Raw genomic sequence first — 27,686 nt, 5'->3', positions numbered from 1 at the left:
ATCTACATTTACAGGGTGACCGTAATGTCCTCCTGCAGCTTCAAATTGAAATAAGGCTTTGATAGCAAGATTAAGAGACTTGTATTTGACCTGCATATCCTCCACATCAGTCTCCATCTTTAGTTTCCATTGATCTGCAAATCACCAACCTTCCATCTCCAAATGTCCATCTAGCTGCATCCTGTCCACCTCTCTTCACAGCAGATATGATGCACCCAAACCCTTAGCTTTTGTCAAACTGAAAACTTTCATTCTTTATGCAATAAATAATCTTTAATTTGATAAATTATAGAAATCTCCTTCCAACTGCAGACATGAAAACCTTAAATTACCTTTACAACGCCTTTATCTGTGTCTTTAGGCTCTCCTGGCAGTGGAGGCGAGTTTTTTTTTTTTTTTTTTATAAAAACAAAATCTACTTTCACCTGTTGAACAAACTTAAAACAGGCAATATAAACCTGAAACAAATGTCTTTATAGTTTGGTTAATGAAAAAAAAAAAAAAAAAAAAGTCTGGTTGACCAATTATTAAGGCAGTTCTGGGTACAGACTGAGCCTTAAAATCTATGCCAAAACATGAAACTACACATTTTACCATCACTTATGTTTGTGGAAGAATAAAACATCTACATCCATTTTTTTGCCAGATTATCCACCAAATAGTGAATCTATAAAATCATGAGTGCCAAACATAATCTATTCCATTAAATTGTGTTGAAGACTGAAAAAAAAAAAAAGAAAAAAAAAACAATCCCTCTAAGGGCTGTAAATGGCCCCTTAACCACACTTTGGACATAAAACGACTCAGAAAAGTTTCACCGTTTTTATTTCCGTCTGAATGACAGCTTCTGGTATGTACAATAATGGACATAAAACAATGTATACGGTCTGTATAAATATACTCTTGTTGCTCCATCTGACATTGATTTTTTTTTTTTGCTGAATTATTTTAGGTAATTATCATGAAACCAACTCTGTAATCATTGCAATTTTCTCTACAACAAGGTTTCAGATGATGAGTATACAATTAATATACAGAGTATATTTTATGGACAGACTTGCGGCATCCCTCATGGGTGACTAGTCAGAGGGGGGTGGGATAAAAAAAAATAAAAAGGGAGAGAAGACAGGGGTGGATTGTGTTAACATTTGCAGGGATAGAAGAATAGCTAGGCCAAGGGGAAGAGGACAAACTGAACAACACAGTTTCTTTGCCTAAAATCTGAGCCAGTACATTGCACTTCGCATTCTGTTGTAGTCGGGCAGCTGCTCAATAGGACCTGGTGGAAACAAGAAGGAGACATTAGAGAGCCCACAGTGGTACCGCTCTGACGGTACAGAGTAAGAACTCACCGACAGCTGCTACTGCAGGACACTTATCATAGATGTATTTGGAGCAGATGTCACGCACCATCCTAGGAGTTACAGCCTGAAAGAAGAGAGGAGTAAGGAAAAGCTGATTTGAAATAAGGCACAGCAGCGTGCTGTGGAAGCAAGCTCCAAGCCGTTTGATCCTATTGACTTACATCAATCCTGGCGTTCCACTCTGCCAGAGGAATACGCCGTCCGTAGTTCAGAATGTGTCTGCCGATGTCATCACAAATTGGCGTTGTTCCTACAAGATTAAGTAGATGTTAGCTCACGCCCAGATTCCACATCCCCAGTCTCCACTCCACCAACGTACGTCGTGCAGAGTACTTGTCTATCATGTTAATCCATGAGAACTGTTTCACATCCACCGCTACTCCTCTGCACTGCCAAAATATGGAGGACAGCTATTTTTTGCTCCACTCCAGCCAGGTCTAGATCCAGAATTACAATCGCACAAAACAGGAAAAGGATGAGAAGAGCTGGTTTGCTCTCCTAGAGCTCTGAGGAAGTCGGAGCAGAGCAAGATGGGAGGAACAGCGGCGGCTGTAGGCCTTGCTTTGCGCAAGCAGTCTGGAGTGGAGTGGGGCAGTTGCGGAGGATGTGGGATTTCAGAGTTATAAGGATGCAATACAAGTATAGGTTTCAAAAGACAAAACATAACATAGGAGTGAGAAACATTGGAGTCTAGACCATAAACACCACTGTTATAGAGGGACAATGTACCGTTGAGCTGTCCAATCAAGGTGGCCTTCAGAGCGTTTTGGGCTCTAGTAACATCACTCTCTGTGACTGTGGTGCAAAGGTTCATCCTGCAATGACACAAACGTGAAGGAATTCCATTAAGAACAAACCTAAAACCAATAGGGTAGTTTTATTCAAAGTGGGACTATCAACTCTCACCAGGCGTTCTGGGTCCAGTGCATCATGTCATCAATGTTGTGCTTGTCACTCACGAAGTAGATGCCAAGCAGGCCAGTGTCGCTGTAGGCAGAGTGGAAGGCCTGGAAGCTGTGGCACAGTTTGTCCTCCACTGCCAGGCGAGCCAGACGGCTGCTCAGGTGCTAAAGATGGCGGGAAGAGAACATCTATCGTTAAATATCTTCATTAAGAGGTACCAGGGAATCTGGTGATTGGAACAGGAAAACTCCCAGGTTGACATGTTCTTTTCACCGTAGGGCTAGATATGGCTTAAAAAATAAAATCTAATTTTTTTAAGTCATCTTAGACGATTACGATTTTAATTGAAGTATTAAAAAATACATGCATGTATTTTAAAATAGGTTTACTTTATTCAAAAATATATTGCCCAACGTAAATATTTAGCCAACAATAAACGTATTGTGTAAAAAAAAAAGTTAACTAATCTTGTTCAAGTAACACAAATGTTCATCCAGCAATAATTGTACAGATTTTTTAATCAGTAAAAAATGTAAACCTATATGCTATATTTCTAAGTATATAATTTATTAAACAGTCTGTCAGGGTTCTGTTTTCTGTTCTCCATTTATTCTCTTCCCCAGGTAGTTGTTGGTTACAGGTGGGCGTGGCCCTACATCTGCGGCTCGTTGAGGCTGCTTAGCTGAGCTTAAGCGGAGCGTTCAGTCAGCTGAAGGACACCAGAGTGTTAAACCGCTGTGGTACGCCTAGGCCTCTGTCCTGAAGACAGATCTCTGTACCTGATGCTTTGGATTCCTGATTCTAACCCGTCTCCCTCAGTTCGTTGATCTCTGGACTGTTCACCTGCCTGTCTACGTGCTCTGAGGACTGGTCTCTGAATCAGCTCTGTCATTCCCCTCGAGCCGCCTCAGTGCTACAACAGACCCCTTTCCTGGATTCACTCTGGTTCCTTCAGCTGCTCCTCAGACCTGCCTCCACTGCGGTGCTGCTTGGGCCCCCGCCTAAGTCCCACCTGTCACTCAGACACCTCCTGCCATCGGAAAGCTGTGAGTTACAGAACCCTTTCCTCCACTCACCCTCCCCGGATAGGTTATCCGTGGAGCAGCAACAGGGCAGGTTTCTTTAGCTTTTTCTAGTCTTATTCAGTTTCCTCTTTCCTCCTGCAGAACCCTGAACACTTATTTATGTGTAGTCTAATAAACATCTTAAACTGCTCCTTGTTTCCCCGTCTGTGTCTGCATGTGGGTCAAACACCCTAAATCCATGACACAGTCAATAACTTGTATTTATCTCCTGGGAAGTAGGTGGTTTGTAAACAGCAGCTGCTGAGAGCCCAGTTCACGTCGATATAATAAACAATTAAACTCATGTACGGCTGAAGAGATCGACTGGACCAAAGCTCTGCAGTAGTTACAAAAAACAAAGCAGTCTAACTTATCACAGAGTGTTTATAGTGTTTCGTTCTACAGTTTTGGTAGCACAACCTCTGCAAAGTATCTGCGACTTGGTGGGTCATATTTTGGATCACACACTTAGCGTGTGCAGCTAAAGCCATGCTTTTCTACGGTGTGAAAGGGCACCATGTCATTCCTTATATGAACAGCTACAGTGTCGGCCATCTGCTTCCACCACACACTACACTTGTTGTATGGCACCGCTTTAAAAAATTAAGGCGGCCAGGGTTTGTTGTTTTTTCTTGTCTTGATTTTGTTTGTGTTTGCCCGTGCTACCGACGCTACAATCCCAAAGCTACTAGCGCTGCTCCTATTCTGTGGGGTACCTCTGTCAGAGATCCCAAAACAACTTAGCTGTGCTGCTAGTCTTGCTTTTGATAGTATTTTGACAAACCTTCCACACTACTGTAGTCTCCCCAACATCGGCCTTGGTAAAGCCGAACCACCTCCAAATAATTGACGAACCATGAGCTCCTTTTCTCAGTACCAACTCTTCAGACGGGGCAGAGGCCATGACACGAGTAAACAGTGCAGTATGATATCAGGCAGAAATAGGTGGTGAAAGCAAACACGCAAGTAAAAAAATGCAAAAGTCTAAAAATCGTGGACTTTTAAAAACATTAATTAATCGAATTAATTAACCATGTTTCTCCCGACAGGTCAGAAGGCAAGGGGAAGACCCCTAACTCAGGTTTATAGGGAGATTTATGCTTTACCCCTCCATAATGGCCACTCAAGACATGGAGAGTCCCAAGTGGGCAAAGCTTAAAGGGGATTTTTTTGTTTGTTTTACCACCAAGACAATAAACATCACAGTTTCTACTCTCTTCAGTCTACCCAAAAGCTGAATAAACTAAAGGGAAAACAGCCTACTTTAACTCACCTTTCCACCACCGTATGTAAGGTCATAGCTGCCAATGATTGCATTGGCCACCATGAGGGGCACGATGTCTGGACTGGAAACACTAGCACCCTCCACAGCAATGGCAATGTGTGCCAGAGGCAGAGCATCATCTCGCATACGGATCTGAAAAGGAAGTCAGGGATTTTACTGAAACTGTAAATCATAAGTAGACAACGTGGCAAAAAAACTGAACATCATTTCAAATGAAAGAAAATATGTTGAGAAATGCCATCTGGTCAAGTATAGTGCCGAGCTAAAGTATTCACACCCCCTGACGTTCTTAATGATACCCAGTCAAATGTTTTAATAAAATCAAATTCATTTTCTTTTCAAATGAAGTGTTAATCCTGATAGTGTTTAATCAGTCATTTTTGAGAATGAAAACTCTTTGTTGTCCATTGCCGCCATCTGCTGGCAGTGTTTTTTTTTTGTTTTTGTTTTTTGAAACACATCCATCAATTTGAAAACTTTGGCTGCTGCAGCTTTAGCTGCCACTTTAGTGAACCAGGTCAGACCCATTCCAACATATTATTCCAACCAGATGAAACATACTGGTCGAACATTACGTTAAACCTAAATAAACAAATAGGGTAAATAATTGGCGTTTAACTACAGAAAAAAAAATGCAAATCATATCTCTGTAGCAGAAGCTAGTCAATCATCTAATAATCATATTTAAACTGAAAAGGACTAAGTAATGTTTGAGTCAAAGAAGAAAAAAAGAAAAACCCATGTCTCACCTCGCTACCAGTGAACCGGCAGGGGGACAAAACAGGGACAGCATCTCCCTCATACTCGAAAGAAACTCCACTAAAATGAGACTTGGCCAAACCCACCAACTCCTCATGATTCACACCTGCAGACAGAGCAGATTTTATTCCAGCCCTAATCACCCCTGCCTCTTAAGGAAGCTGACGACTCACCTCCTGCAGCAGCCAGCACCATGCGGGGAGCTTTATAATGGCTGTTGATGTAATCCACCAAGTCCTGACGGGTCAGATTCCTGCCAACAATGAGTACAAGGACCAGCATTAGTTTTAGCAGCCATGTTAGCTTTACATTACAGTAAATAATGCTGCAGCAGCCCCACTAAGGAGCTACTTTTGGAAGCACAAACTGTATCATTAGAAATGGAGCAGATTCAGCCTGGCTGTTCTGGTAGTGAAAGTAATATTTGACACAGACAGAGTAATGTTAGTCTCCATTCCCTCCTACCTGGCACTGCTGGAGGGCCCCAACACACTCTGTCCAAGCGGTGTGCCCTGGTAGGCTGTGGCATGCAGCAGGTCCAGACAGACTTCCTGCAGGTTGCCTTCCACCTCCTCCAGCTCACGCAGCACCACGTTCCTCTGCTGCTCGATTTCTGCCTCGTTCAGCGAGCAGCTCTGCACCACATCCGACAACAACTCCACAGCTGGAGTTCAGTTTGCAGTGAGAAACAAAGGAAAATGGAGTTATGCGACAGAGTCAAACTCATTGCAATTTAATATGAGCAGAGTACTCATGACTTGAAATTCTGAATCGCTTTAAAATCTGATTACTTTAAGGATATCATTGATACAGCCACTTTGTTTGCTCACCTTTAGGCAAGTCTTTGGAAAGGGTCTTCATGTAATAAGCAGTATGCTCCCTGGAGGTGTAGGCACTCAGGTGAGCACCCATAGCCTCCACCTGCTGTTCCAGGGCAGTTTGGGGGTGCTTCTTTGTTCCCTGAAGGGAAAGATAGCTTGATTGAGAAATCAGTGCACCAAAAATGAGCATCATTTGTTGTATTGTAGCAGTACCGATGGGTTGTTGAGGCGCAATGAAGCATTCCAACACATTGCCAAAATGTATTGATACTGTGCAAGTCAATACTGACACCTGCTGGCCTCTAAAATCCCTACATGCAGCCCATTTGGCATTTACACATATTTTAAGCAATGTTATTTAATATTTTCATTTATATAAAAATATTTTTTACATTTTAAGATGCAGCCAATAAATAATGTGAACATATGACATAATATGAAACTTGAGGTGAACATGTGAGTAAGGATGCTTGCAGAATAGCATTTTAAAAAGAATTACAACATAAGTACAGTAAACTAAAAGTCAATTCGAATATAAGAATCAAAATGATCCCACACTGTTAAAACCTTTATTTTGCTTTGAGGCTGCTCCATATTTCTTCATGAATTTAATAATGAAATGCAAAATATCAGAGAGTTTCTTGGCGGATGCATCCTAGTGACAGGTGTACTCAGGCCAGCTGACAGCCTTGGCTGGGCCTGGGACAGAATTAATAAGTAATTAAATATATTTATTTAATGCAAGCATCTCAGGTAACATTTAAATGTTTATATTTACAAAAAGAGAATTTTCCAGTTTTTATTTTATGAAATATGCAGCACAATTGGCTTTACATACCTGCTCCAGTCGCATTTGATCCCGATCCCAATTATAGATGTTTTTTTTTTTGTTTTTTTTTACACTTGTGCCAAATTGTCAAATTGGACAACAAAATGTTCTGGTGAAAATCCTTTTTAAGCAGTTATGGCTATACAGATTGTCAATTTATTGGCTTCCATGGCAGTGGATGCGCCATGTAGTCACGTCAGTCAAATTCAAAACATTTCTATCTCTAAACAATATCCATTGTTGTGGTGTCAAGTATAACTTCATCTTGCAAAGACAGGGAACAAAACCTTTACAAAAACCGCTATGTTGTTTTCTCCATCAGAGTGCTTGCAAGCTATAAACTCCTTATCAGGCTTTTGCAGGTGAGGGCGATCTAAAGTTCTGTTCGATCTAAAGCTGTTCCTGCAGCTTGAGGCAGCTTCTTCAGGTGGAAGTCGCTGCATCCTTCATGTTAAAGTAATAAGGTGCAGCCTGACCGATTACACAGGGGAAGGTTCTGTATTTTCCGTCTCCACCTCCAGCCTTATGTGAAGCAGCTTGACAAACTTCAGAGAAACTGTGTCAGCAGCATAACCAGTTAGAAGGAATGGCTGGTGGGGGTACTTCCCAATACTGCAGTGGATAATCGAAAGAGTAATAATGGAAACACTTTTATGAAACTTAAGAATAAAGCTCCAATTTCCTTGCTAAAATCTTTAAAAAATAATACTTTTACAAAATGTATTATTTTGGGTCCCCCTACCCTGGGCCCAGGACAACTAGAAACGAACAACATGCCGCTCTAAGCCAATATATGGAGTACGATACTTCTGAAATAACAAGGGATTTATCCAGATATCAGCTGGTAATCACAGCTGTACAATTTGCAGATTAATATCAAATCTGATATTTTTTTCTAATCATTGAATAAACTAAACCTTAGAAATAATGCGAAAAACGATATTTAGTGAGAAATTTCACTTAGCTAAAGAAAAAAGAAAAAGCAGTAAAGGATTTTAATACAAAGCCAGAACAAGCACAGAAGCTTTGGAAATTATTCCAAATGAGATTATTTTATACAACCTACCCAAACCTGGCTGTGGTTCATTCAGGCTGAAAGTAGGCATGCCTTCTTCTAATTCTCAAGCAAATTTTGAGTGAACCTTTAAAGTGTTAAAACTATAAAATGCCAATTAGACACTTTTTGTCCAATCGGAGCGAATAGAGCAGGCAATGCAAAATGTCAGGTTGATATATGTTTAAGGCAGGCCTTGCTATAATAAACAGAAAGTGGATTTGGCCAGCCAGCATGGTCCACAGGTCAGCAATGGAACACTGTTGTAAAGGAAAAATCCAGTCATATTCAGAATTCAAACTTCTGAAAGAACTTTAAATATAAAATGATCACATACTGTTCAATAAATGTTTTTAATTAAGACTAATTTAATTTAAATGTGCTTTACCGCAGACATCCATGTTTGTCTAAGAACACTACTGCCCCCTACTGGTTTGTGAGGTCACAGTGCGGCATCGGCTGTTGAGCAAGTACAAATGTTGTATCTGGTGCTTGTCACAACGCGCTATTATCCAAGTCATCTTGAAAACATTCTTCTTCGAAATGTTGGTTACATATTACATGTTTTTTTTTTCCTCTGACCAGAAATTTGATGGCAAATCCTCCCTCTTCAAGTTGGCAATCCAACGATGAACCCGTGGATCATGAATCCGAAAGATTAAATAATTTTTTTTTTTTCCCACTTATACACGATGTATTACAACATCCAACTGCTATGTACGTGGGCATTGTCAGTTTAACTATAGCTCCTACGAATTTCAATGGTAAGGTCCTCTGGAAATCTAAAATAATTGTTGTTGATTGCAGATGTGTTTAGTAGTTTCCTCTGATTTTGCTTGTAAAGCGGGCAGAATGTCCCTAGGCTTACCGCACTGTGCGTCACTGCCAGAAGATGTCAGGAGTGAGGTGTTACTATAGTTGGGCAATAACGGCCAGTCCCGTACTCTGTGATTGCAGCGAAAATTATTGTTTTCATTTTTTTACTGATTATAAAGTTCTGGTCTGTTTATCTCCAATTTAAATAATAGTATTGATAAAGGAATTCCCTAATCCTGTAACCCCCTTTGATTCACAACTAAATGACAGGTTGTACCCTCATGGGGAAAAAACAGCAGCTTCAGTGCTGTCAAATGTTATTTTAATGAATAATAATAATACATGCCGTCCATCAAAATGCAACTAAAATATATTTCACCACACCTGGCTAGAAGTTATTTTAAGAGCATTTTAAACACTGGGTCATTACCTTAAAAGCCACATGCTCCAGGAAAAAGCCTGCTCCATTGTTCTTCTCGCTCTCATAACGACTGCCAGCACTGATCCAGAGTCCAACCTGTCAAAGGTAAGATTTTTCAGTGCTCAGCAAGTCTATGGTGTACTTTTAAGTTAGGACAGAGTATAGTGGAAGAAGAAAAAGGAAAATCGACATGCTCTTACCGTGCAAGTTGCATGTCCAGTATCTTCAGATGCAACCCTCAAACCATTGTCAAGGGCAGTCAGTTGGGTTTCAGGGACTCCTGCAAGGCTTTGAGCATAGCTGACTGAAGCCTGTCCACGCCTCAAAGACAGCAGGATAGGCTAAAGGATGCAAGAGAAAAAAGAAAAATGTAAGTACCTTGTTTATCTATCATTTAAGTCTACAGCTACAGTTTGGGCTTCAATCACCAATTGGGTTAATTCTACTGCTGTTCCATTCCTTCCTCCAAAACAAGTTTTCTTTAGGTTTTACTGGTTTCAGAATATTATTTTCTCCAGTTAAGTGCAAAGCTCAAGTTTATTTTAATGAAGAAAAAAAAAAAAAAAACACGCTGGATTTTCTTAAGATAAAGAAACCCTAAAACTACCTAAACATACACAATGTTAGTGTTGAAAGTCATAAATCCACCAAAAATCAACTGACTGGACTAGTGGTATCAATAGCCCTTATTTCTTACTTTGCAGCCTGGGCGCCCAAGCTTTCCTTCACAGCAGTAGCAAATCCTAAACACTGTCACATGGAACGTTTATGCTTTAAGACTGATGTGAAGTTTACATCTAGTAATGGAAAAAATCTTCAAAGGTGAAGACAATCAATACAACAAATAGTTTGACCTCTAAAAACAAGCACTTAAGTACAAGTTAAAAAACTAAAGCTAGGGTGACAAGACATCCTCTTTTTCCCGGACATGTCCTACTTGTCATACATTAAAAAAAAAGGGCGGAGAGATTTCAAAATCGTCCGGGATTTTGGTTGACTAAAGTGCAGCAGAACCGAGCTGTCAGCACCGCGGTGAAGTTGCATATTGGATATTCAAGATCCGCGGAGTCAGCTGGATCTAGAAAACGGTTGATCCGACTGAGGGACTCCGATGTCGGCCAGAGTCTCTCAGCTGCTCCCCTCTCCCACACGAGGTGGTGCAGTTAGGGACCGTCCACAAATCTTTGAACCAAGCACTCTTGAGAAACAAATCAGGTGATTCAGCCCCCCCCCCTCTGTAATTGACATTTATGCACTACTTTTGCACGCCACGTATCACCTTACTTGGATTTATTCACTTTAATTGGACTTTTCACTCTATTTGGATTTAGGTTTTTACATATACATGGATATACGTACAGATATATATATAGAAGAGCTATATGTGTATATATATTTTATCTCTTTTTATTCTTATTTTTTATCTTTATTATATTGTATAGTTGGATGTGTGTATATATCATGTAAAACTGTAACTAGAGCGTGTAACAAAAGTAATTTCCCTCTGGGATTATTAAAGTATTTCTGATTTCTGATCAATAAATTCCTTATCTTATAAATGGCTAAGATCAACCTAATATAAAATCATGCAAATAGATAACATATGTAAGGCACACTTGCTTTTATGCAATTTTAAGCTATTTTCAATTTTCAAGATATTTTTAAAGACAAAGTTGGGACTTTTCTTCAATACCTTCCAGGTCATGTGACCTACTGACTCAAATACGTGAAATTGTTTTACTAAATTAGCCTGATGAGACACACTCATTTTTATTCAATTTTAAGCATTTCTTTTTTTTAAGATTTATAATCAAAAAATTTGATATTTCTGCAATAGCTTCCAGGTCATGTGACACACTGACTCTAAATCTATGTCAGATAGTTCAACTTCTTTAGCCTGATGAGGCACACTCATTTTTATTCCATTTGAAGCCTTTGCATATTTTTGTGGGGAAGCATACCATCGGGTTCAGTCACTCCGTCCCCGGCTGGCTCTGGATCGGGACCAGCCCGGCTCGGTTTGAATGCCTGGTTCGGTCCAGTCATCGGCCCAGAACCCCCCCCCCCCCAAAAAAGTCCTCCTTTTCAGAAACCCAAATCTGGTCACCCTAGATAAAGTAACACCCCTTTGTATGCAGCAGGGATGTCAAAGTGGTTCCAGAAAGGCCCGTTTGATCGCAGGTTTTCTTTCCAACCAAAGAATAGCACACCAGACTCCAGTCATATCATTAAGTGAGTCCAATCTGAACATGATGACTTGATGAGGTGGCTGGAGTCGGATGTTCTATTTTTTGGTTGGAAAGAAATCCTGCAGCCACACAGCCCTTTCTGGTACCAGTTTGACATCCCTGGTCTACAGTCTCCTCCATGAGAATAATGGTCAGAAAACAAATTGCACGCAAAATGATTCAGGTAAAGGAACAACAATGGACCGCACATCATTGTTTAAGCTCCACCAGTCAGTGAGCCTCCTCAAAAATGCTGGATGCATCTGGTATATGGAAAGTTACAATTAGATATGTATCATAGTTTTCAATCTGATAAACCCGTTAGTAATTTTTAATCTAGACCGCGAGTTATGCGTTTTGAGACCAGCCGATCGGTCATCTAAAAAGGTGACACACTTTCATTACTTTTTACAAACAAAATGTAACAATGAATTACAGGTAGGATCTTCTCTGTTTGTCCCAAATGCAAACACGAACTGATTTCATCGTCAAGTAAAAATAAACGCTTAATTCAATAGGTTCATAGCATAAACAACAATACAGAGCAGACAGCTATATTCTGCCTGTCACAAGTCATTATGCTAACGCTGCTAGCCAGAAAGGTCTGAGGACAGGGTAGGACAAATGGAACATGTTACAAAAAAAAGGCTTTTTAGAGGATATCAGACAAAGAACACTGGTACTTAATTTGTATAAATATTTCAGCTCCCATTAATAGAAAGTTAAAACTAAAGCAGATCAATATTGGTAATTGACCTTCATTGCAAGCTAAAATGTGCTAACCGGTTAGCAAATGAGCACAGCTAGCAAGAACGCTGCGCAGGTCTACCCTTATACCTCATACTAACAAAACATTTATTCATCAAAAGCGAAGATCTTCCTCAATTAAAACTTAATCAACTCTTAACCATACTCACACTCCGGGTTTTAGCGAGGACTCGCCCGAAGGTGCTCCCGACTCGGCAAACGGACGCCGCCATTTCCACACCCGGTGAGAGAGGAAGGCAACTGCTTCTTCTTCGATCTCCTGTTACTGCCAGGACTACTGTTAATGACTGTTACTGCCGCCACGCGGTACGTGAATGGTATTGAGCGTTAACGGCCTAAAAGCTTTATTTCTAGATTTAATTGCCAAATCACATTCCTTTGTCCACCATGGTACAATTTTTCTCTTATACTTTCCTTTTTTCTTTTGAATCGTTCCTCGGGCCGCTCCTAAAATAGCTTCGCAGATAGAAGACTTTACACTATCTATATCCAAATTTAAATTAACCTTTAGCATTTTTTTCATCACTTATTATTTTATATTTTTCCCAATCAACATTTTTAAAATTCATTTTTTCTATATTTCTATTAACAACTTTCTCTATTTCTAAACCGATTTCAATAACAATAGGATAATGATCACTTCCTAATGTTGATTCTTTTAAAACTTTCCAATTACTAATCCCAGCAAAATTCGTTAGAGTTAGATCTAGCGCTGATTCATTTCCATTTCTAATATCAATTCTTGTCCCTTCTCCATTATTAATACAGACCAATTGTTTCTTATTCATTATTTGTTCTACCACTTCTCCGTTTTCATCATTTTTATGACCCCATACAGTGCTAAAAGCATTAAAATCTCCACAACAGATTAGACTTTTTCCTAGATTTTTAAACATTTCCTCTATTTCATCCAAACTCAGTTTTTTACAGGGATTATAAAAGTTTATTATCCTAATATTTTCTTTGTTAATCCAAATTTCTACAGATACCCATTCTAAAGATGATCCTTTATCTACAAACCTGTACTGAATCCCTTGCTTAACAAATATTATACAACCTCCTCCACTTTCTTTCTCCCTATCCCTTCTAATGCTATCATATCCCGAAATCACAAAATCTAGTTCTGGTCTAAGCCATGTTTCCTGAACACAAATAATATCTGGTTTAATTTCCAAACAGTTTATATATCCTTTCAATTCTTGACCATTTGCTATTAGACTTCTTGCATTCCATTGTAAGATAATCATTGAATTTTTCCTCCACCTTGTTTTCCATCCATTTCAAGCCTTTTATTTATTAGTTCCCAAGATAAATCCTTCACGGCCAAAATTTTTTCTGCACCTTTCACTATAATTTTTATTTTTTCTGTTTTCTGTTTTACTTGATCAGTGCAGTTGATTACATATGCCATGAATAATATTAATTTATCCATTGTGATCTCCATTCCAGATTTTGAAGTTTGGCTAGGGTCAGCACTTGTGCTAGACATTACTTGTTGACTTTTCTGAACCGTTCTCTTCTGAACACTTTTTGCTGCCTCTGCATAAGTGATGTTTTTAATTGTTCTCAGCTGTTGAATTTCTGCTGCCTTTTTCCTTGCCTCACAACCTCCATATGCTACATTATGCTGACCCCCACAGTTACAGCATTTCATCTGTACATCAACTCCACATTCATCGATGATCTCCTCCACATCTGGCACATCTTTGTTTCCCTTTGCATACTGCTGCGATATGACCATACCTTTGGCATTTAAAACAGCGCAAAGGGGGAGGGACATATGGTCTTACAGAAAAACTCATAAATCCAATTTGAATCTTATCAGGAAGGACTTCTCCTTGAAACTCCAAAAGAATCGTTCTCTCTATTTTTTCTCCATTTACATGCTTTTGCAATCTTTTCAATCTCCGAACTTCTCCCCCCTGTATATTCTTTTTGAGTCTTTCTAAATCCTCCTCCAGCGGAATACGAGTGATAACACCACGTGATACTCTATTTTCTCCAACAATTAGTTTCTCACTAACAACTTTTTTGCAAATGTTGTCAATCTGCATGCATTTATTCTTTTGATCTTCAGATTTGCATTTTATCAACATGTTTCCATCTCGTAATGTTTTAACAAATTCCACTTCCCCTAGTTTCTTTTTTATTTCCCTTGAAACTTGAATCGGGCTCAGGTTAACATTTATATCTTCGTTCCTGAATTTAAGAATTACCTTAAATTCTTCGTTTGTTACTTTCTTCCTGACTGCTCTGTTTTCTTCATCAGAGCTGTACTCTTCCAAACTTCGTTTATTGTTCTGGCTACCAATTACTCTATCCTCTTTCAGAACCTTCGCCTTCCCTCTACCTCTTCCTCTTCCTACCGATGTCCACTCATCAAAATCCATATCATCCTCACCACCCCCATCTGACTTTGTTGTCATCCCGATCCAGTCACAAACCAGTTTAGGGCTCTCTTCGAAAACCTAGGACGTGTCCTCCAAGGACTACCTAGACTGGATCCTTCGAAGTCCTTGAAAATAAGGAGACCGGAAGAGTTTAGGCTGTGAATTCGACCAGGTCTACCCTTCGGCGGGTTTGACCGCTGTGCTCTGTTGCTTAGCAACCGTAAACGTTGACACACAAAGCAGGAAGATAATGAATACAGAAGTTTTCAAAACTGTTTATTTCTTTGTTATTGTGAAGTGAACAAAGACTACACTCACAAGAATCCAGAGTGGAATAAAGGTTCCAACCACCGGGAGCAGGAACAAATAAAATCAAATGTAATGATAAAAAACCTTAGTCAGTTAAATAACCTGCTGCTGTCATTCTGCACATCTCTGATGTTGCTGCTATTTTCAAATATCCATTACTGTAAAAATGTCCACAGCTGCATATTGGTTATTTATTCTCCAGTTTTATATTGTTAAAACACTTTACAGTATTGTATTGTTTATATTTTAACTCTTCCCTATTATGTAATTCTTATACATTTTTCTAAGGTCCACATTTGTGTGACCATTTTCAATAATCTTTCTGCTGCTGTAAATCTGCCCATTGTGGGACAATAAAGAGATTTTCTATTCTATTCTATAAAAAATATATCTGCAAAATCTCTAATATTCAACAACAAAAAATACGAAATTAAGCATATTGTGCAAAACAGCAATAAAAAGATAAAAATCCTATCAGATTTATAGTCCCCACCCTGCAGATATATTAGAATCTGTCCTTAAATTCCAGCCAAACCCATTTACACAGTAACAGATAAAACCTTTAGATAAACCAAACATTACCGCCACATATCTCACTCAATAACCATTAAAACAACTATTTTTCATTAATCTCAGACGGAACTATTAAATGACTTGTATTATATTAAACTGAACTTCCAATTTTCACCACTGTTCGGCGCCAAGTAACCTTTACTCTGATCACAGCTTGCTTGGTCTCGCAATGAATCCTGGGATATCCAAGAATACCGAGGATACATCAGACCCGTCCTTCAAATCGGGCAAAAAGAAGGACGCATTTTAAGGCCGCATAACGAGGACTCTTGGAATCCGACCAGACCTCGGCGCCGCGCTATGACGTAATCGGCCTTCGAATCCGGTCTTCTAAGGATGCGTCCTAGGTTTTCGAACAGAGCCCAAGTCAACCGCCTTTTCTCCGCTTCGCACCAACCGCTCGTACACCTGGCGTGCAGCGAGCCTAATTTTATTGAGCCATATTTTAATTTGAGAAGCCGATATTCTCGACGTTCTTTTTCCTGTTTACTACTAATAGTTGAAACACAAAGCAGGAAAAGAATAAATACAGAACTTTTTAAAACGGTTTCTTTTTAATTTTTGTTCTTTTATTTTTATTGTAAGGTGAACCCTCATGAGAATACAGACTGGAATAAAGGTAACAACCACCGGGAGCATGAGCAAATAAAAGCCAATGTAATGATATAAACCTTAGTTGGTTAAATTAACAAGCTGCTGTCATTTTGCACATCTCTGATGTTGATGCTATTTTTAAATATCCATTAAAAATGTACATAGCCATTGGTTATTTATTCTCCAGGTCACCGCAGGGGCGGAGCTAGATGGGGGGCCAGGGGGGGCCATGGCCACCCTTAGCCAATCATTTGCCACCCGTGGCCTAGTGATGGGTTGATGAGGCGTCATGAAACGTTTCGACACATTACCAAACTGTATTGATACTGTGTCGATACTGTGTCACTGAATACTGACACCTGGTGGACATTAAAAATCCCTACAGGCAACCTAGTTGACAGAGTTAACTGACACTGATTTGATGACCTATTATATACAATAATATGATGCAATTCATTGTATAATGCATTGTATTATTATTAAAACATATTTGATATTTTAGACACAGTCAATGAATAATGAGAACCTGCATCATAATGTAATAATCTCTAAGTAAACATGTAGTAAATGAAGATGCTTGTTCACTGGTATTTTTTTTTTACAATTTTTTATTCAAAAAAATAAGTTGTTGCAACGTTTTGAAATTCAGTCTGTTGCGCTTTTTTGATATTAGTTCTCCAGCTGTGGAAAACACCCGCTCACACGGCACAGATGAAGCTGGAGTGCACAAAAATTTTAAGGCCAGGCCTTTTGGTTTTTCCAATATACAAGAGGATCCTGGGACCTCGCAATATTGCCCTCTGCCATGTATCTCTGCACCTCAAGAATGGCATCAGCTGTGGCACTTTTGGTCTGCCTCCCCACTTCGAGATCAAAATGTTCCCAAAGGTCATCTTAAAAAAAAAAAAAAAAAAAAAAAAAAAAGTATTTTAGTACATGATTTACAAACAACAAAGAAATGATGCTCAATATCATGCCTGAAGTGGGGGCAGACAGCTGTTGTGAAGATGTTCCCGGCTGGGGCTCATTTGAGCTTCCAACTATTGAGGCACATTCTGTCCGCAGCCTGCTGTACTTCCATTTTCACCCGTTCCCGTTCCTCCTCGTACTTTTTGGCCAACAGTTGTTTGATGGTCTGAAAACCACACCAAGTCAAACCAGAAGAAAATCAATATATTTAAAATAAAATTGATGAATAAACTACCACTTTAGATAATTTCCACACAAACCTTTCTGGTTGGCAAAACATATGAGGGCTCAAGGAGCTGAACCAGCTCCCTGAACCCTTCATTCTCCACAACAGCGAGGGGCTTGCAGTCCTTTACAATGAAATTAAGCACAGCCTCATCAAGCATCTGCTTCCTGGAAGCTTGATGGTTAAAAATGAGAAAGTGTAAATTATTCAGAATTATCAATAAAACAAAGTCAGTAAGTTGTAAAATACCTGAGTTCATCATGGTTGTGTCATAGATTTCACTCTCATGCTTGGCCCTGTAATGCCTCAGCATTGAGGAGGTGCTGTTATTTAAATATGCAAGCTCTGTTGAGCAATTGCGACATTTACCCTGTAGAAAATAACACGAACAGTAAACTAAAGGTCACTTTGAAATGAATTTCTACTCAGAAAATCAAGTGGAAACTCTGAGAGGAACAGGATGAAACAAGGAAATTAAAACAAATACCTTATTTTCCGAAATGACATCAAAGTGGTCCCACACGGCAGAAGCCTTTCTTTTTGCTTGAGGAAGCTCCATAATTTTTTATTAATTTTATATTCGCAAAACACGCAAGATTGTTTTGGCAGATGCGCTTCCTTATAAAGGCTTGTCAATCAGTTCGAAACATCGGTCACGTGACCGATACAGGAACTGTTTCGGTCACGTGACTTTTCCGTAGCGATACACACGTCGACACAGGTTTCGCTCTATGAGACCGACACATGCGCCGACGCATCGGTGTTGCCCGACCCATCACTACCGTGGCCACCCCTACCATTTCCCCCTCTCTAATAAGATGGTGGCAGCAGTAATACTCTCAAGTATTGCAAAGAAGAATTTGTTTGTTCTTTACATAAAATGCCTTTATTTTTAAATTTTCTTGGCAATAATGAGGTCGACTGCTTTCCTGAGCTGTTTGGGAAGAGTCACCTCCTGAGGCAAAAAACCTGAATCAGTTTCTCTGCTCTCAGTGGTTGAATATTAGATACGTCTGCACATCTCTTCCAATGCCCAGCATGAGAGCCTCTACCAGTAGAAGAAACTGTCATAGGCGTTTAACTTTGATGTTATGAACTGGTTTGTGCACACTTGATTCAGAAGGAAGAGTGGGACATATAATCGCTTTGCTGCATTTGGTCATGCTCTCTGCTCTATTTAGGACCACTTTTGGCAAAGGGGGAAGTTTCTCCACTGTAGACTCCTTCACTTTGCCTGGACCCCCCAATTTTGAAGCTGGCCTCAGTAGAGGAAGAGGGCAAGTGTTATACAGCAAAGCCCTCAACAATCAGGTTGGCTCCCAAATAAGGAGGGACATCTACTGCTGCCTGGAGATGAACAGTTGCATGTGGAAGAACTTTGAACACGACAAACATAGCTGATTAAGCATATAGCTTGACCTGATCCATACCTGCCTATATATGAGTTCAAAGTCTCCTGTGTTTGCAGAACAATCAACTCTCCAGTCCAGAACCACTCGTAATGTGTCCTCCTGCACAGCAGCACAGAGCTGGGCAGTCACAGAGGTTGAGGGCGCCATTGTTGGGCTACTGTTGATTTCTATTAACCATGGGTTCAGCCTAAGATCTGAGAAACATATTAGCAACATTTTTTATGTTTAGTGTGGAAATTTGAATGTGTAGGTTTTTCATGCAAATACAGCTCTTATATATGTACACCAATCAGTGACCATAATGACAATGTGCCTTAAAATTGAAGTTACTGTTTTTTACTGCCATATTTTTTGGTTTACATGTTTTATTTTGTATTATGCAAATTTTTTGTTATTATGAGTCTTATTTTGAAAGGCCTCTTTAGGAAGTGGAATCTAGCATGTTCGCTGAAAAACTAGAAGAAAAAGATGCACACAGCATGAAGGCATGACATTTGCAAGAAGTTTTACAGAGAAATTTTAGTTTAAAAGGTCCTTTATTTCTCATTTCTACCTCAAAAGGAAGGGTCAGCCAGCGAGGTATGTTTATATGTATTTATATAATTTTTTATGTCATTTTGTACTCATGAAACCATCTCATTTAAGTTTATGTTGTATTTTAGTTCGACGGTGGTTTTGGTGTCAGTGGAAAAGAAATTATAAGAAGAATTTTAATAAAGCTGACTTCACACCAGCAGTACCGAACTCTTTATTGCCGTCAAGAAGAGGTGGAAGTGATACTGTTAAAACAGCTTTCATCTGATTGAATTGGCCAATCGCAGGTGAGGATCTAGTGGTGGCATGGCCATTGCTAGCCAATCATTGGCACTCTGTGGCCACCTGTACCAGGACATTTGCTGTTCCCTTTTGGTTAATAGGGTATATGCCGTACTCCACTACCTTCTGAACTTCTGCCAGCTCAGACTTAGACTCAAATTTATTTATCCTTTGGTATTACTCCTTCAGGGAAATTCTGATACCAGTAGCTTATATAGAATGCAAAGGGCAGAGTTAAAGCAAGATGCCATTAAAGATAAAAAATACAACATTCAATATAAAAAGAGTGTAAAAAATTAAATAGAAATCACTTGGTACTCTAGTTAATCCAGCAGTGTCTGGCCAGACTGAGGGCAGACACACCTGGATCAATCAATCTGTGCAATGATGAAAAAATAGGAAACAAAGGAGCTGGCTGAGGTTTAAGAAGTAGTGGAGTTATGCTACGTTCTCACCGGACGCAGCAGTAGCAGCATAAGCAGCATAAGCAGCGAGTTTACATGCAAAGTCAATGGTTGACGCGCGTCAAGGCGCAGCAAAAGGTCCCGCGGCGCGTTTTGAGCAGCAGGCGCAGCGCGTCTGAGCAGCTGAAGCAGCGCGTCTGGAGCGTTTAAGCATCTGACACGCGTGACGCGCCGCAAACGTGCTGCTGCTCGAGATGGAAAAATTTAACTTTTGCTGCTCGACGCACCGCGTCAACCAATCAGAGGAGCTGATCTGGGAGCTGGCAGGGAGAGAGACACATCGCTGATGACAGAGCGCTGTGAGCACTCCTCTGAAACAGTTTATTAAAGCCTAAATTAACTTAAAATGCTGAAACCTGCCGACAGAATATGTTCGCTTTTGTTATCCCAGTGCCTGCAGTTTGGATTATTTAGATGAAAACCTCCTACCAGCCGCCGCGGTAAACTGCGAGGGGGCGATCCGGCCAGAGGCTGCTGTTGAATGGATTCCTACTGTAGGCGCACCGCCGGTATGTGGGGGTCTGAGCAGCTCCGACAGAAATAATATTAGAAGGCAGGATGATAATCTGAATGAACTGACTGCACTGATTAAGTTTTCAGGTGTATTTTCTCACTTAAAAACATATTAAAACTACTTTATTCCCACTGATCACAGCAAATATAGCTGCAAGGCAAAGAAAGGATAGAGTAGCTCCGCCCAACGTGCGTCACACCCACTTTTGCACCGCGCAGCGAGAGCAACAAAGCTGTTTCGGCTGCGCGTCAGAACTACCTGGTACAAGCAGCAAAAATTAAGCAGCAGACGCGATTTTGTTGCTCTTGCTGCGTCTGGTGTGAACATAGCATTAGGCACATAGTAGCCCATTCGCCACCTTTGGAAAAGGCAGTTCTTCTCTAAACCAGAAGGTGGCAGCAGTGATACTATCATGCAGTGTTGGGAAAGTTCTCTTTCTACGTGAACTAGTTCAAAGTTCAGTTCACACATTTTAAAATGAACTAGTTCAGTTCATAGTTCATAATTCAAAATTTTGAACTAAGTTCACAGTTCCAAAAAAATGAACTAGTTCAGTTCTTTTTTTTTTTTTTTTCATATATTGCTCAATTACACCATAGCCTACTGTAGAACCACAGACAGCAATTATTTGATCAGTTGTAACACTGAAACTGTGCGTCAGATTTCATCTTCATATCCAGTTTTGAATCCTTATCCAACCAGGATTTACATTAGCATTGAGGGGACAGCATTTCCCCATTGTTGCTTTAACGCTTTGTTGCTGTCCATTCACTTCACACTAGTAGCAGCTGCAGCTTTCTCCCTTACAGTATATTCTCAAAAACATCAGGAAAAATGTGCTGCTTGAATAGTCTTTTTTTATGAGGAATTATTAAAAGAAAAACAGGAAAGTAGTCTTTAAGGTGCAAATATTTTTTAAATTTTAATATTTTTTTTCAATTTGAAATTCCATTTCAGTACATACTAAAAAGGAATGCTGGAAAATTATACCAGGCAGGTTTAACAAACAAGTTACATGAATAGTAAAACCCTCAACAACATTTTACTAACACAAACTGAGGGACCAGGCTGAGGTAGGAATTTAAGGTTACTGAAGTGCGGATTTTTTTACTGAAAGCCGGCGGGCAAAGTTTGCAGAGAAATGTAAGATTATTGCCATCATCCTCACCGACCACCTGGTCATAAAACTGTTCTAAGTGATCATACTGCTGCTTTGTCGCCTCCATGCTGCTGTGGCTTCCACGCTGCATTTTGTTTTGATGACTCACGCGGCTGTAGGCTACGACACTGGTAGCTGGTGTTGCCAGATTGGGTGTTTTTCCCGCTACATATTAAGGCCTGTTTACGGTGTGATTTAGCCAGGGTTTCGCCTGGAGGACTCTATAGAAATTTGGCAACCTATTGAACGGAGTTGAACTGAGAGAGCGTGCCGTTCACAGACACCAGAATGAACGAGTTCACAATAACGTTCATCAGGCAGTAATACAGTACGTTCAGTTCACGTTCGCCCAAAATATGAACGAGTTCATGAACTTTCGTTCAATGAACGCGTTCAGGCACAACACTGCTATCATGTGTGATTAAAGTTAGTATAGCTACCAAAACAGACAACAAAAGTACATAAAGAGTATTAATAATGTACGACAATTAAAGATGTCTAAGTCAGAGTTATTGCTACTTTAATAGACATTACCACTGACGCCCCATTTTGGAAGAAACTTTAGTGTTGTGATGTCTAACCATCCCTTCTGTTCCTGTGAGGTCATGATGTTATGCCTAACTGATATTATCATACATTGTGTCTGGGATAAAACCAAGAGAAACTAAGTGGTGTATGTCATTTACAGGAGAATGAGGTCTAACAGCATGTATCTTAGCAGAAATGCTACAGCTTTTGTTAGTCTTTGCATCATACCTAACATAAAATCAGCACCATACAGCTCAAACGTGTTTTTGCGTGACCCTATCTGATCCTGTACTGTCTGTAATGTGTGGATAATGTTTTTCTTCATTCCTGGGACAGCAACAGCCTCCCAGAGGGCTTCCGTCCCCTGCTCAGCCAGGAAGGCTTTAAGCTGGTCATCCAACCACATGTTGTGTGCTGGAATTTTCCAATGCCGTTGATGAGAGGGCCTCAAGTGACACTGGATGGAGTTATTGCATAAGTGCACCGAGCTGCAGAATACAAAAAATGCAAAAAAAAATAATAAAAAGGGGGCCAAGATAAAATTAAAGGGTGTACATGACCCAATAGGGAAAACTCATTAAGTTGGGTGAACAGTACATTTTTAAAGTTCGAGGTCTGTAAAAAGTTTTATTCTTAGACTCTATGAAAAGAACTAACGTCTCAAAAACAAGATTGAATCAAAACTCTGATGTTGTTTAGGGGATACAACATGATGTACAAATACGCAACAAAGTCCCAATATTAAACTATAAAACTATATTAAACTATATTAGACTATATTAAACCCAAGACAATATGAACTCCTCCATTTATCTTATGAAAGGATTCAGTTAAAGGGTTGAATACTTTTCCTTTCAGTCTGCTGGGTTGTGTGAAACCATCAAACTCTCCATTGTAAATGGGTTTGCTCCTGAGAATTAGCAGGTAAAGACACTGTACCCAAAGGATCATAGAGACCTGTCGCTACACTGTGGGAAAATTATGTTTTTCTTCATTCGCCTCTACATCTGCCTTGTTTAGACTGACGGGAAAACAGGTGCAGAATACAGCAATGCAGATGTAATAAGATTGTACACTACCGTTCAAAAGTTTGGGGTCACCCAAACAATTTTGTGTTTTCATTTGTGACATTGACAAGGTTAGAAATAATGATTTGTATTTGAAATAAGATTTTTTTTTTACATCAAACTTTTCTTTCGTCAAAGAATCCTCCATTTGCAGCACCTTTGGCATTCTAGCTGTTAATTTGTTGAGGTAATCTGGAGAAATTGCACCCCACGCTTCCAGAAGCAGCTCCCACAAGTTGGATTGGATGGGCACTTCTTGCGTACCATATGGTCAGGCTGCTCCCAACAACAGCTCAATGGGGTTAAGATCTGGTGACTGTGCTGGCCACTCCATAACTGATAGAATACCAGCTTCCTGCTTCTGCTGTAAATAGTGCTTGCACAATTTGGAGGTGTGTTTAGGGTCATTGTCCTGTTGTAGGATGAAATTGGCTCCAATCGAGCGCTGTCCACCGGGTATGGCATGGCGTTGCAAAATGGAGTGATAGCCTTCCTTATTCAGAATTCCCTTTTACCCTGTACAAATCTCCCACCTTACCAGCATCAAAGCAACCCCAGACCATCACATTACCTCCACCATGCTTAACAGATGGCATCTGGCATTCTTCCAGCATCTTTTCATTTGTTCTGCGTCTCACAAACGTTCTTCTTTGTGATCCAAACACCTCAAACTTGGATTAATCCGTCCACAACACTTTTTTTCAGTCTTCCTCTGTCCAATGTCTGTGTTCTTTTGTTCATCTTAATATTTTTCTGTTATTGGTCAGTCCTAGATATTGCTTTTTCTTTGCCACTCTTCCCTGAAGCCCAGAATCCCACAGCCGCCTCTTCACTGTAGATGTTGACACTGGTGTTTTGCAGATACTATTTAATGAAGATGCCAGTTGGGGACCTGTGAGGCGTCTGTTTCTTCAATTTCTTAGCAATTTCTCGCATGGAATAGCCTTCATTTCTAAGAACAAGAATACATTGTCGAGTTTCAGATTAAAGTTCTCTTTTTCTGGCCATTTAGACCCCACAAATGTGATGCTCCAGAAACTTAATCTGCTCAAAGGAAAGTCAGTTTTGTAGCTTCTCTAACGAGCTAATTTGTTTTCAGATGTGTGAACATGATTGCACAAGAGTTTTCTAATAATCAGTTAGCCTTCTGAGCCAATGAGCAAACACATTGTACCATAAGAACACTGGAGTGATAGTTGCTGGAAATGGGCCTCTATACACCTATGTAGATACTGCACCAAAATCCAGACATTGGCAGCTAGAATAGTCATTTACTACATTAGCAATGTATAGAGTGTATTTCTTTAAAGTTAAGACTAGCTGAAAGTTATTTACTTTGAAAAGGACAGTGCTTTTCCTTCAAAAATAAGGACATTTCAATGTGACCCCCAACTTCTGAACGGTAGTGTAGAAAATTCAGAATTTGTGTAAATCTTTTCCTCTGTGTGTGGGCAGGGGAAAATGTAAAGAAAGTCTATTCTAAGATGAGGAGAAGGAAAATATTGGCTGTCCCCAAATCCAATGTGCTCACATCTCTAAAGTGTTTTCAAAACAACGGATTAAGCATAATAGAATAAATCAAACAGCAAGAGGGAAAACTGTACAATCGCTAGAACTATAACTCAACACAACATTTTCCAGTTCGTGTGTTAACTAAGAAGCTGAGTCGTCACTGTGTTCCTGTGATGCCTGATAGTCACCAGGGTGAGGGGGTTGGTAAAGAATTCACATATCCTTTGTATTTCTCTGATATTCTATGTTACGAACATGTGGTACATTTTTCCAAGAGGTCTAGGTTAACAGTGAAGGAGCAGCAGACATCAACAGCTAAGGTGGAAAAATCAAGAGGACAAGGGAAAGTTCTACTTCTAACAAATCTGGCCTAAATGGAACAAGGGAGGACAAAAATACACTGTTGATGTGTTGAAGAATGCAAAAAAAAGAAGAAAATATCTGACCAATGAATGCCTGCCTTTCATCCTCCTCTGTAAGGATGTAACACCGAGGGAGGAAGGTGGCTGGGTCAGCTGTGTCAAACCAGTGAAGGTTTCTTAAGTTCACACACAAGCCCACCTGTTAGTGTGCAGGAAGGTGATAGGGGGTGAATGAGAAGGGTGCATGTAAGAAATGTCTTTTTTCTGATAAAAGCTGAGAAGCTATTGCAAACTTACTTTAGTGGTAAAAGTGCCTGCATTAGCGAAATGATTGATGATTTGGTTTATCTGCAAGCTTTTTGGGTTGATTCTCACTGTGGTCCAATAGAAATTAACCATGTCATTCTTCACAAGGCGAGACTAAAATAATAATGAACAGGTATAAAAGGGGATGGGAAGGGCCACTGGGCTTTAAATACGAAGAGCTTTGCTACTTTGATGGTTCACAAAAGAAACTGATGTTGCAGTTACCATGAGATTGTGCAGTTGATCTGGATTTGGTTCTTTCTCAGCATCCTCTAAGGTGTCTATGAGGAAGAATCAACATTCAAGAAATCATCTATAAAATGTTGGCCCTAGCAGATGCTTTAAGCTCACCGTTATATTTCAAGGCGCTGGTTCCACTGCTGTGACGCTTCTGGGCCTGTTGCTTAGAAGCATCCGTGCATCGTTCAATCCAGCCCCTTGCCCTCAGAGCTGCCCTAATGACAGGATATGGACCTTCGATGGAGAATATCTTCTTCGTCTGACACAGCAAAATCATAAGACATTGTTTCCCTCTGGGAGCAATCAGAGTTTTGGTCCTAATTAGACAGCATAGAGAAATTGCAGCCCACCTCAATGGCTTTGCCAACCAAAATCCTGGCCATCTTCAGTCTGTCTGTGTTAAGTTCAGGTAACTCAGCTCTGACCTCAGGGAATTTTCCTGACACACAATCATATAAACAAACAATTTTTACCAAGTCCTGATGTACAAAAGCAGGTTAGAGGACACAGACGGTTATTTTCAAAGAGATGCGAGAAATGTCACAACATTATTTGGATCAGAAATTCTTATCTATAATTTACTAGTTAGAGGTGGAAGAATAAATCAAAGTTTTATAATTTAGGTTAGAAATGGCAATACTATACAACTGAAACTTTAAACTTTATAATCAAGATTTAATGTGATTATTCAGAACAGAGGAGTGCATAATTGCTTAGATGATAACGAATTCTTAAAAGTGTGGCATGTCTTTGCATTCTGCAGTCTTTTGGTAGATGTCTCTACCAACCCTACTGATCTATTTACTTAAATAATCTTACCACACATTCTTAGTTAAATTTAAAGCTGAACTTTTGCTGAAGCCTTCTGTCCTACAGGGAGTTGAACCTCTACCCTGATCTCAAGTATTTTGCAGCCTCTAACCAGCTTTGCCAGGTATATAGTCCAAACATCTTCTCTGACTAGCTTCCTGACTGCTGAAGCAAAGCACCCATTTCCCATTGCATAATGCTGCCACCACTTTGTTTTACCTCAGGTTGATGTCCTCAGGAGGATGTGCAATGCTTATACTAAATTTAACAGTGTCAAAATAATAGACTAGGCTGTTTTATTTCTAGAAAATCTTCCGAAAAATCATGGAACTTTAAGCCCTCCGAGCGACAAACTGAATAGTTTGCGTCGATGTATCTCCCAATAAAATCCCTATAAAATAAATTAAAGCTTATGAAATAGATTAAAGGGTATTAATATTTTGCAAGGTTGAGTGTGAGGAGAAACCTATTTGATCATTGTAAAACTGAACTCTAGACACAAGCGTGACCACAATAGTCACATCACATAAAAACATTTTAATTTTTTTTAATTAAAACTGTTGACTTACGTGATGCACAGTGTTTGATAGCATCCTCCCGTTTCTTCTTTTTCAGGATTATAGCCTTGTCAGAGCCGGTGGCCTCCATGCTGACAGCAACCCTTATTCCCAAAGGAAACTTCTTAAATTGCGTTAGGTCCACCCTCTTACACCTTTGGCATAGAAACAGAGAGCAGGTTGTGCTCAACTAAAAGAAAACACATGTCTGTGACTGTTTAACAAATATTTATAAGTTTTAAGCTGCCTCTGACAGCGGGGGTAGTTTATAAGTCCCTATATCCTTGTGCATCACAGCATTAAGTGGATCAAGTTACTTTGTAGGAGACGGCTCGGCTCCACCTGAAAGATATCATTCAGCACCATATAAAGGCAGTGTTGGGCACGTTACTTTGAAAAAGTAATTAGTTATAGTTACTAGTTACTTCTCCCAAAAAGTAACTGAGTTACTAACTGAGTTACTTCACAATAAAAGTAACTACTTACTTAACTATTGCGTTACTTTTGCGTTTCTCGCACCCGTAACCCTCACCACCCAGCCCCCACCTTCTCGCCGTGTGTTTCAC

The 27,686-nt window shown here is 39.8% G+C and overlaps 2 protein-coding genes across 2 annotated transcripts; both read right to left on the bottom strand.

Moving 5' to 3' along the window:
• Nucleotides 1-808: 808 nt before the first annotated feature.
• LOC119789684 (cytochrome b-c1 complex subunit 1, mitochondrial) lies at nucleotides 809-12,618 on the bottom strand. Its single transcript, XM_038294718.1, has 13 exons — nucleotides 12,462-12,618; nucleotides 9,517-9,657; nucleotides 9,326-9,412; nucleotides 6,206-6,335; nucleotides 5,841-6,039; nucleotides 5,549-5,628; nucleotides 5,366-5,481; nucleotides 4,605-4,748; nucleotides 2,271-2,431; nucleotides 2,094-2,179; nucleotides 1,526-1,614; nucleotides 1,353-1,428; nucleotides 809-1,279 (listed from the first exon to the last, which is right to left on the bottom strand). Exons 1-13 carry the CDS (start codon nucleotides 12,522-12,524, stop codon nucleotides 1,215-1,217), a joined length of 1,437 nt encoding a protein of 478 aa, XP_038150646.1. The 5' UTR covers nucleotides 12,525-12,618; the 3' UTR covers nucleotides 809-1,214.
• Nucleotides 12,619-18,657: 6,039 nt separating this feature from the next.
• Nucleotides 18,658-27,274, bottom strand: LOC119790735 (tubulin monoglycylase TTLL3-like). Its single transcript, XM_038296441.1, has 10 exons — nucleotides 27,133-27,274; nucleotides 26,104-26,192; nucleotides 25,865-26,012; nucleotides 25,739-25,794; nucleotides 25,505-25,627; nucleotides 25,292-25,406; nucleotides 25,097-25,160; nucleotides 22,488-22,754; nucleotides 18,804-18,972; nucleotides 18,658-18,720 (listed from the first exon to the last, which is right to left on the bottom strand). The coding sequence occupies exons 1-10, from the start codon at nucleotides 27,209-27,211 to the stop codon at nucleotides 18,658-18,660; spliced, it is 1,173 nt and encodes a 390-aa protein (XP_038152369.1). The 5' UTR covers nucleotides 27,212-27,274.
• Between the last annotated feature and the right edge of the window lie 412 nt (nucleotides 27,275-27,686).

Source organism: Cyprinodon tularosa, unplaced genomic scaffold (genome assembly GCF_016077235.1).
Source record: "Cyprinodon tularosa strain WSP-4 unplaced genomic scaffold, ASM1607723v1 ctg11, whole genome shotgun sequence".
Classification (NCBI taxonomy): domain Eukaryota; kingdom Metazoa; phylum Chordata; class Actinopteri; order Cyprinodontiformes; family Cyprinodontidae; genus Cyprinodon; species Cyprinodon tularosa.
Note: the sequence above shows the minus strand (reverse complement) of the source record. Positions and strands in the feature narration are given on the sequence as shown.

Excerpts from the sequence above, each read along its gene's own strand:
- LOC119790735 (XM_038296441.1), bottom strand. The coding sequence starts at position 27,211 with ATGGAGGCCACCGGCTCTGACAAGGCTATAATCCTGAAAAAGAAGAAA. Across the intron at positions 25,628-25,738 it reads ATCAACTGCACAATCTCATG|TCTCGCCTTGTGAAGAATGA; the intron begins GTAACTGCAACA and ends TTATTATTTTAG. Across the intron at positions 25,407-25,504 it reads CAGGCACTTTTACCACTAAA|GTGGGCTTGTGTGTGAACTT; the intron begins GTAAGTTTGCAA and ends GCACACTAACAG.
- LOC119789684 (XM_038294718.1), bottom strand. The coding sequence starts at position 12,524 with ATGGCGGCGTCCGTTTGCCGAGTCGGGAGCACCTTCGGGCGAGTCCTC. Across the intron at positions 5,629-5,840 it reads GGGCCCTCCAGCAGTGCCAG|GAATCTGACCCGTCAGGACT; the intron begins GTAGGAGGGAAT and ends CATTGTTGGCAG. Across the intron at positions 1,429-1,525 it reads AGTGGAACGCCAGGATTGAT|GCTGTAACTCCTAGGATGGT; the intron begins GTAAGTCAATAG and ends CTCTTCTTTCAG.